Source organism: Chlamydomonas reinhardtii, chromosome 13 (assembly GCF_000002595.2).
Source record: "Chlamydomonas reinhardtii strain CC-503 cw92 mt+ chromosome 13, whole genome shotgun sequence".
Classification (NCBI taxonomy): Eukaryota; Viridiplantae; Chlorophyta; class Chlorophyceae; order Chlamydomonadales; family Chlamydomonadaceae; genus Chlamydomonas; species Chlamydomonas reinhardtii.
In genome coordinates this window covers 5,084,311-5,094,257 of record NC_057016.1, presented here as the reverse complement: position 1 = coordinate 5,094,257, position 9,947 = coordinate 5,084,311, and the positions used below count along the sequence as shown (strand labels likewise).

The following is a 9,947-nucleotide window of genomic DNA, read 5'->3' as shown; positions in this document are numbered from 1 at the left end:
ATTACGCTACTGTTGAGTTCTGGTCGGTTCTGGGTGGCCACGCTCGCTAGTAGTGTTACAGTGGCACTTGTATAGCGATATGCACGACACCAAACTGGTAAAGACTATGCCCTATATATGGCTCTAGATCGCCTTCTAGACCCATCGTAAGGGACGTACCCGGGACTCCCACGGTCTCCCCGCCGTGTCCCCATGTCCCATACTCTAGTGTTCTGACCGAACACCCGCTAATCCTCAACAGCTACCTATGCAGGGAGGTCCAGAGCGTTGACACACACGACCGCGTCAAGCTCTGCCGTACGCCGTAGCAGGTCCGTCACTCCCGCTCGGTGTCCAAACTGTGCCATACACGCACCTGGGTTGCGGCTGTCAGGCAGTCGGGTGCAGTGCTGCCGCCGCCGCTGTCGCCGCACCAGCCCGGCAGGCGCCGACACGCCTCGTCCTGCACGGTGGGCCGGCATACCTCAGGCGAGACGCACATGCTTCCCAACTGCCTAACAACGCATGTGTCCAGCTCCCCCCTATGTCCTTCACGCCATCAGCCCAAGTCTTCGCTGAGTCGGCACAACGCGGCGGCAAGCGCGTGTCCAGCACGGGGTGGCAACAGCGAACTGCAGGCGCGGCCCCAGCGGCTGCAGCTCCTGGACAGCCCACATGCCAGCCAGCCAGCCACCCACCCACCCACCCACCCACCCACCCACCCACCCACCCCAGCCCCCACCAGGACTTCCCACAGCGGCTGCGACGCGTTCAGCTGCGCCGCCGCCGCCGCCAGCTGCCTCAGCCGCGCCTGCCTGCAGCCGCGCCCAGGCCGCTGCCCCTCGACCCAGGGCTGCTGCCCCCCACACACCCCTGGCTCCAGCGCCGTGTGTGCCTCCTGCCCCAGGCGCGCCACACGCCCCGCCGCCGCCGCCAACACGTGCAGGCCCAGCAGCGCGCCGCCATCGGGGCCCTGCGAGTGGCCCGCCGGAGCACCGCGACCACCTGCCGCCCCCGAGGCCCCTGCTGAGCCCCCCGCCGGAGCCGCCGCACCCGCTGCAGCCAATAGCTCCCTCAGCGCCTGGCGGGCGGCGGCCCCAGCGACACCGGGGCCGGCTGCCGGGCCGCCTGCGCGGCTGGCTCCGACGCAGACAGTGCCGCCGCCGCTGCAGGCCGCCTCCAGCAATCGTTCCACTGCGCCGCCCACGTCCGCACACACCTGTTGGGAGGGGCGGGCAGCACCGCACGCAGTGGGGCACGGCGTTGCGGCATGGGCCCGGCGGGGCACATACGGTACACACATGCGGGCCCCAAGGGCACGCAACGTTGTAGGTGCGCAGGCACACGCGGTTCACACACAGACGGGGCCAAGCGACCTTGCCAGAACCGCAGTCAGCAGCGCCCAGGCAACCCCGCACAGCTACTGGCCCCCGCCGCGCCTGGATGGCCCTCCCCCCCACCTACCCACGCCAGCTGCTCGCGCGCTCCCTCAGCCGCCAGCGCCGCCGCCTCCGCGGCGGCTGCTCCACCCCGCACCGTGCCTCCTCCACCCTCCGCAGCAGCTGCCACCGCCGCCGCCGCCGCCGCCGCCTCGGCCGCTATCTGTGCTGCCTGCTGCTCGGCCGCCGCCAGTGCCCCCACCACCGCCGCCAGCAGCCGCACACAGCGCCGGATGTGCGCCTGACGCACGTCTACTGCCAGCGACAGCGGCTGTGGCTGCAGCTGTAGCAGCGGCCCTGTAGTGGTGCTGCTACAGCCGCCGCAGCCCACCAGCTGGTTAGTCAGCAGCTGGAGTACGGCGGTGTGGGGCGCCGTGCCTCCGTGCCGTACCGCCGCCGCATGCAGGCTGGCGACATCGACGTGTGGCCCCTGGCCTTGCAGCACCAGCGCCGTAGGAGGAGGGGGCTGGTCCCGGCCCCTCCGCCTTTCAGGGCCCGACTGCCGTAGCCGTCCGCCTCCCGCGCCTGACCCCATTGCTCGCGCCGCCGCCGCCTGCCTCAGGTCCGCCAGGCTCTGCAGCGCACCCAGTAGCCGCTCCAGCGACTGCGCCTTGTCGCCACCGCCGCCGACATCACCGCCCCGTGCCCCCAGCCCCAGTGCAGCTGCGCCTCTGCCTCCACCTCCAACTCCGTCTCCGCCGCCTGGCCCTCCTCCGCCGTCTGCTCCTGCCGCTCCTGTGCCGCCCAGCAGGTCGTCCCCTACCTCCGCCAGGGCCGCCAGCAGGGGCGACATGAGCGCGGCCAGACCCGCCCCTGACCCTGCCCCCGCCGCCTCACCACTGACAGCAGGGGGGGCTGCCGCCTCGGCCGCCGCCGCCGCAGCAGCTCCCTCTGCTCCCTTGTCGGGCCCCTTGCCGAGGTGCTGCTGCTTCCGGCCGCCACCACCTCCAACTCCCACCACTGGCGCCTGCTGCTGCTGCTGCTGCTGCTGCTGCTGCCGCCCACTGGGGGGCGGCGCTGAGGGCTTGGGAGCGGGGGGTGCGGGCGCCAGACCCACGGCGGCACACAGGGTGGCCGCGGCGCCGCGCAGTCGCGCCACCTCGGCATGCAGCCGCTGCAGCTCATCACAGCGGGATGTCGGCTCGGCCTCGGCACCCGCCTGGGCGAGGGCGCCGGGGCCTACTGCGCGAGATGACAGCGCCTGGGCGGGCGGCGCCTGCTGCTGCTGCTGGTGCTGCGCTGCGAGCAGGCGCCGGCGCTTGGCCGCGACCAGCGCGATCGCGACCGCCTGCCGCAGCAGCAGCGGCTCGCTGGGCTGGGCGCCGGCCTCAGGCATCTGCAGCTGCGGCTGCTGCTGAGGACCTGCCATGGCGCAGTCGCTGGCGAGTTGCAGCAATTATGCAGGCGAGCGCATTTGGCGGGATGCAGGGCCTGCTACGTTCATTACACGCTGCCCGTCTTCATTACTGGTATCCCGTCCCGTTAATGAGACGCAAATTAAAAGACAGTAAGGCAAAGTCCCACGCGGCCACCCCAGCCAGCAAGAAGAAGAAGAAAGTCCGCGGGCCCGAATCCCCATGCCCCAGGCACGCCCGGGCCTAGCCAGCCCCATCCGCGCATGTTGCCACCCAGACTGCAATCCGCACTACAAGCCCTCCTCACGTCAACCTCCAACAATCTCATGCGCAATCCTCGAGTGTCATCAGCGTCTCAATTCCGCCCCCCCCTGTCTCGCTCTCGACCGCCTGTACCTCTCATCTGCGCGCGCCCTGCTGCTGCTATGCGGGGGCGATCCATGCATGGCGCTGGCCACCGCAGCCTTCACCAGTTTGCCGCATCTGCGAGCCCAGACATCTGTAGAAACAGACTGTGCACGCCGGTGGGCGGCGGCGTAGAAATGGTAGAAACGACCACCCGCCTGCCCCACCCTACCGTACCATGGGTCCTCATGTGCGCGCCAGCTTGTGCCTGCTGCCACTGGGACCCGGCCTTGTCGGCGATCCCGGAATTTCGCGGGAAGCTATAACAGTATAACATGTTGACTGCCAAAGGTGCGCACGCCGTGCGTGTTACATTGCCGCACTTTCCAGCGATGCAGCCTTGTCCACCATAGCCCTCATCCAAACACACATCGAACCACTGCTGCATCCTCCCAGTGCCTTAGACCACCTTGATTTCCTGCATGCTTGGGCACCTGAACCCTCCAAAAGCTCAACCCTCAAGGCTCCTCAGTCCTCACTCCTCAGTTTTGGGGCGTTCTTTAACCTGCTTTAGCGGTTTAGCCGGCCCACAACGACTTCAACGGCGCGGTACACGCGTCACAACGCACCAAGCGCAATAACCTCAATGCAGAACCGCAAACCTTCATCACGTTGGTACTGCGATCTCTTCCTCTCTGGCGTTTCCCCCTCACTCCGTACGTGCACTGGGACTGCTACGCACAGTTGCTTGTATGATAATGCCTTGCTACGGTTGCTTCCTCCTTGTCGCATCAATCCATACGTCATACATACGGTACTGGTGTAAATTGATCCCTGATGCCACGAACCACCTGATGCAGCGTCAGCTGTATGCTATCACCTGGTACCATACCAGGGGTGCCTCTGGGCAAGGGCAGGCCCGCACTTTGTATGCCGCACTTTTGTTTTGCATTTGTAAACATAATGCCTGGGTGTGGACAGCAACACGGGGGGGGGGGGCGCATCCTGCCCCGCATGCAGGCGGTCGAGGTTGCGTCCAGGCGTCAGGCGTCACGTGGCGAGGAGTGGCCTCGCAGCCGCCTACCCGTGTTCCTTGGACCCTGGACAGGATCACCGGACATGATCATACTTGCAAGAAGCCGCCCGGCAGCCCCCATTCACGCACTCAATACGGTATCATGGGCCGGGAAGTAAGGTCAAATGGTACCTCATCAGCGATTGCACCATAGGAGTCGCCAGTTATGCATGAAGCCGCTGTGTATCTAGCAAAGGGGCATCCCTACCTGCTGCGCAGTGCGGACAAGCCCCTGCATTGCAACTTGGTGTCATGCGACCACCGCCTCAACACGACACAACATCTTCACCTAAATTCTCCGCCTCAAATCCGCAGAGCGTGCGCCGGGTGCGTGCACTGTGCAATCCATGCCACTGCACCAATGGCTCCATGCACACACGTCGAAATCCTGCAGAGTTCACCCCACCAGCTAGTATACGTGCAATCAAAGCCCCAACAATTTATGAAGACAGCACCTCGCGGCGCCATGATGCGATGCAGTAAGGCAATGGACTCCTAAGGTGACTGCATCGATGCACGCACGCACATGCACGCACGCATACGCACACAGGCACGCACGCGCCACACGAGTAGAAATATCGTACAGTCGCCCGCCACAGGGCTCCGCACTGGTACATGCACCTGCATAGTAAGTGCCTGACCTCTCAGCCATGCACTGTAGCACTCCCGCATTCCTGAACAAGGATGTTATATTGTGATGGTGCCTCATAGCTCACAACTCAGGTAAGGACCGTTCAATATTATGCGCCTCTTTTGGGTGCCAAGTGGCCGTGTTGACGAAATTGAAGGGAATCAAAGGAGATTATCAATGCATGGTTTGTTCCCTGGTGCCCTCAAATGCAATGGTAGATTGTCACGACCAGGTCATACCGGTGGTGGCCGGCGTTGCTGCAGTTTGGATGATCTAAATGCACGAGTAGATCTGACTAGATAGCCGTGTCCCAGGGCCGCGGGGGTTGCACAGGTGTAAGTTCAGTACTTGTTCATATGCTTCAGTGTACTAGATGATGTTTATGTGCCTGCTGCCATTGATGTCCAGAATAGGTTGCAAATCCGACACGGCGGCTGGGCCCTACTCGGCTTCTGCTGGTCCTGCTGCAGTCCAGACGCGGCCGTCAGCAGCCATGCCGTCAGAGCCTTCAGCTACAGCTGCGTCCTCGTGCCCCTGCGGCAGCAGCCAGTAGGTGTCCATGGTCCCCTTGCCCTTGACCTCCACGCCCTCCCGCCGCAGCCAGCGACCGCAGCCCGGCGGCATGTGCGGCGCCGCCAGTCGCTGTGTGTCCTCGCTCACGTGAATCACGCCGGCCGTACCCGTGGACTCCATTCGGGAAGCAACGTTCTGCGGCGGTGGGGCAGCATGTGAGCCGGGATTGAGTTCAGTTGTGGTCCGGTTAAACACCGCACGCAGCAGCAAAGGAAAGGTCGTACCGGTGCCGATTCAATCACAAGCCCCTGAGCGTGCACTCACCACCGTGTCTCCAAACACCGAGTACTGGCGCCGCAGCCGGCCCACCACGCCGCTCACGACGGGGCCGCTGTGGATGCCGATGCGCAGTCTCAGCGGCTGTCCATCCACCGGGTCGAGCACCTGCTCAGCCTCCCGCAGCACCGCCAGCGCGAACATGCAGGCGGTGGCGGCGTGTGCGGGGTCGTCTGCCAGCAGCCCAGTCGCCACCATGTAAGCGTCACCGATGATCTGGACCTTGTACACGGAGCCGGGAGGGCAGGGCGGCGCGGCGGTGGCGGCCGCGGCGGCGCCGGGAGACAGGAAGGAAGCCGCGGCGGCGCTGCCGTGGAGGGGCGAGCCCGGTGGCTGCTGTTGCTGCTGCCCCCAGACATTACACAGAGCGTCCAGGCGGCAATACAGCGCATTCAGCATTTCCATCACAGCCACGGGCGGCACCTGTGCGACAGTATTTGTATCGGGCACAGCAATGTGCGGGTCAGCACACAGGGAACAACGTAGCACAGGACGCAAAGGCTTGCGTCCCGCCCGCCCGCCCGCACGCCCCCCGCCACACACACGCACACACGCACACGCACACGCACGCGCACGCACACACGCACACGCACGCACACGCACACACGCACGCACACACACACACATACAGCGCACACGCACGAGCACACGCACACCTTGTTGCTGATGGCCGTGAATCCGACCAGGTCCGCAAACAGCACACTGACGCACGGGTGCCACTCCGCGTACGGCAGGTCGCGGCCGGAGCCGCCGCCGCCGCCACACCAGCCACCGCCCGTCATCGGCGGCGGCAGCGGCAGGTGCACACTGGCACGAGGCGCCAGGACCGCTAAGGCCGAAGCAGCGCCCATCCCTGCACCGACACGCGGGCTGCCCCAGCAGCTGCTGTGGCCACCACCGGCGGCAGTGCCTTCCTCTCCCGCCTCCGTTAGCGCCCCGCGCTGGGCCCGCCATAGCGAGTTGCCGCCGCCACTTGCACCTGTCGCAGTGACGCAGCCCATTGCCATGGTGGAGCCGCCAGCGGCGGGGACCCCAAAGGCCGCGGAAGTGTCGGCGCCGCCGCTGCCGTACACGCCACTGCCGTACACGCCGGCCGTGGAGACGCTGAAGCAGCCGGTGGAGGACCGGTGTAACCTTCGCACAATGTGGTGGGGGATGGGCGGGGGTCAGGCATCATGCCAGTACGGATTCGGGCACGGGTACCGTATGAAGCTGGGCGTCCGTGCGCACCGTGGGCCGGGGACCCGGGTATGGTCCCCGTGCACTCCCCAGTCCCCGATCAACCAAGCCCTAGAACCCGAGACTGCGCGGCGTCGAAGCGGTGCGACACTAAGGAATGCCACGGCGCCAGGTGCAATAGCGACGCACCTGCGACTTGCCCTCGGCGAGTTGACGGCGCCGCTGTGCGACCAGTGGATGGCAGCGGCATTGCTGGCGGCGGCAGTAGCTGCAGGCAGCAGCGGCTGTACCTGCACCTGCTGCTGGGCTGGCTGGCCGTCACTGACCAGGTCGCCGCCGCCTGCTGTTGCGGGCGGTGCTGCTGCTGCTGCTGCTGCCACGTGCTCGCCACCGTCCTCCTGTGTGGCTTCAGGGGCTGCAGCTGCTGCGGCCGCACCTGTGAGCCCACCGGCCACCGACGAGACAGCGGTGAACGGCGCCGCCACCGCGGCAACCGCGACAGCTGCGGCAGCTGCCAGTGCTGAGGCTGATGCTGACGCTGAGCGGCTGCGAAGCCACGCTGCCGCCCGACTGCCGGCGACCGACATGAGCGACTGGCTGCGGCTGATGGTGCTGCCGCTGAGGCGGGCCGCCACGCCCTTGACTACTGCCTCGCCTCCAACATCAACCCTTGCAGTTTCGTCACCGCAACTGCTAGTGTCACAGCTGATGCCACCCGTGCTGACAGTGGCGGCGCGCGTGTCCTCATGGAATGGCGTCCGCGGATTGGAGGCAGCCCTGTCCAGCAGGGCCGCTGACAGACTGGTCGTACTGCGATGGAGCGAATAACGCCGCAGCTGCTGAGACTGATGTAGCTGCTGCTGCTGCTGCTGCTGCTTCTGCTGCTGTGACGGCGGTGGTGGTGGCGGTTCAATGGTGCAGCGCTGCACAGGCATGGTGCGCACGCGCGGGAGGGGCGGCCGCTGCGGCAGCACGCCTGGAGCAGGGGCACCGATGGCGCTAGGTGTCGATGGAACGGGCGGGGCTTGCTGCTGCTGTGTCTGGTCGCACGACACCCGCGCCGATGACCAGGGCGGGAGGCTGAGCGCGAGCGGTTGCAATGGTGTCAAGGGTGACAACTGTACCAAGGCGACGCCGCATCCGCTGCCGACGAAAGGTGACTGACAGCAGGTGCTACCGCTGCGCCGTGGCAGGCGCAGTGCGGGCAGCGGCGCCGACACGGACGCGAGGAGGTCCCTGTGCTCCTCTGCGGCCGCAATGGCAGATGCTGATCTTGGGGCGGGCAGGGCCGCGGACTCACTCGCAAGGCGCACAGCCTCTGCTGCTTGCGCCGCCTGCTGCTGCTCCACCCGCCCCTCACGGCCACATGCTGAAGCGCCCTCTGTTGCGAACCCCACACCGGCCGCCACAGTCGCCGGCGCCGAAGCCAGGGCCTCGGCACCGGGCCTCAGCGTGTCGGTGCGGCACGGCATGTCGCAGCCGCTGCCACTGCTGGGGCTCCGGCTGTGGCGGACGCGCTCGCTGCTGGCGCCACTGCCCTCGCCACTGCCGCCACCGCACGAGCTCGCCCTGCTGCTGGCGCTGCGTGTGCTAGTGGCCGTGCTGCTGCTGGCGGTGCTGGAGGCGCTGGCGACAGGCGCAAGGCAGACAGCCGCGGCTTCATCGCCAGCCGCCGCCATGCAGCACTCTGCCCTCTCCTGCTTGAGCTGCAGCCCCATGGCCCCCTCAGGCCCCTGCTGCTGCCAGGCGCACGGCTCCTCCACCTCCAGTGGCTGCTGCTGCTCGTCCTCGTGCGCCAGTGGCAGCGGCTGCAGCGGCTTCGAGTGCAGGCTGCAGTCTGGTCCCAGCAGCTGCCACAAGGTGCCAGTGCCGCCCCATGAGGATGAGCGCCGCTCCACCCGCTCCTGATGCACCTGCTGCTGGTGCCCCTGTTGCTGCTGCTCCCGGGCCGCCCCCATGTGCAGCAGAGCCGAGCTGTGGTTGTCTTCGCCTATGGGCGTGTCCGTGACTACACCGCAGCTGTGCCGTACGTCCGTGTAGGCGGAGTCCATATGGGAGTCTGTGGTCAGCTGGTGGTGGCAGCTGTACGGCTCGCCGCCCAGCTCCTCCTCGTGGCCGTGCCTCTGCTCCCCCTCCAGCTGTCCCTCTCCCAGTCCCTCCCCCTCCGGCCCCAGCAGCAGCTCCTCCACCACGTGGCCGGGCAGCAGGTCTCCCAGCAGCTCGAGAGCCCGAGCCAGCCGGGCAGCCACCACCAGTGACGGCGGCGACGGCTGCAGCGCGGATGGCGTTGTGGTGGTGGTGGTGGCGGCGGCCTTAATGGCTGCCGCGCCTGTCCAGGGCCCCATCAGGCCGCCTGCCACACTGGCGCCGCGCTGCGCTGCCGAGGCCCTGTGATGCCACACGCCTAGCAGGTAGCCACACAGGCCGATGCAAAGAGCGACAGCCCATCCATTCAGAGCCGTTGCAACTTGCGTTGCTGCTGACCAACCAAGATGCCCGACTCCAACGCCAGCGAGGGCCAGCATCCACATTCTTGGCGTGCAGAGATATACCGGCATTACAGAGCTGTGTTGGCTACCTCGTGAGCGATGTCAGTTGCGACACGCGCGTCACCGCGCAATTCTCATCGGACAATCCGCCAAGTAACGCCGAGCCGCTTGAAGTAACTCTCAGTCAGCTTCACGCATATCGAGCGTTCCCAAGTTCCACTGTTGGCACGAGCGCTGCCGCGCTGGTGCAGAGTCCAGGAGCCAGGCCAGCGCCGACTGTGGCTACTTCGGGTTGCCGTCCATATACTAAATACCGAGCCTGCTATATGTAAGTGATACTTGACGCGCCTGATTCCTTACAGCGCGCGTTGGGACGGCAAGAAAATCCACCATGAATTCCAGCATGAGTTCTGAGCTAGCTAAGACTGCTTGTGCGACCGATTGATTCCATGCTTGTGGTGTGCCAAGCAATCATAAGCTATCGTGCTTTGTCGCAGATGCGTTGGCGCTCATGATTGAGTGAGGAGCTGGGAAGCCCGATCGTTGGCTCCATGCAGTTGTGTTACAGCTAATCCCGGGGCGCAAATTCACTGCATGAAGGTCCAG

The 9,947-nt window shown here is 66.0% G+C and overlaps 2 protein-coding genes across 2 annotated transcripts; both read right to left on the bottom strand.

Moving 5' to 3' along the window:
- Nucleotides 1–43: 43 nt before the first annotated feature.
- Nucleotides 44–2,802, bottom strand: CHLRE_13g607250v5 (uncharacterized protein). Its single transcript, XM_043069903.1, has 3 exons — nt 1,444–2,802; nt 722–1,198; nt 44–442 (listed from the first exon to the last, which is right to left on the bottom strand). The coding sequence occupies exons 1-3, from the start codon at nt 2,752–2,754 to the stop codon at nt 317–319; spliced, it is 1,914 nt and encodes a 637-aa protein (XP_042917878.1). The 5' UTR covers nt 2,755–2,802; the 3' UTR covers nt 44–316.
- A 47-nt stretch (nt 2,803–2,849) lies between these two features.
- On the bottom strand, nt 2,850–9,782 carry CHLRE_13g607200v5 (uncharacterized protein). Its single transcript, XM_043069902.1, has 4 exons — nt 7,042–9,782; nt 6,330–6,807; nt 5,662–6,096; nt 2,850–5,532 (listed from the first exon to the last, which is right to left on the bottom strand). The coding sequence occupies exons 1-4, from the start codon at nt 9,381–9,383 to the stop codon at nt 5,266–5,268; spliced, it is 3,522 nt and encodes a 1,173-aa protein (XP_042917877.1). The 5' UTR covers nt 9,384–9,782; the 3' UTR covers nt 2,850–5,265.
- Between the last annotated feature and the right edge of the window lie 165 nt (nt 9,783–9,947).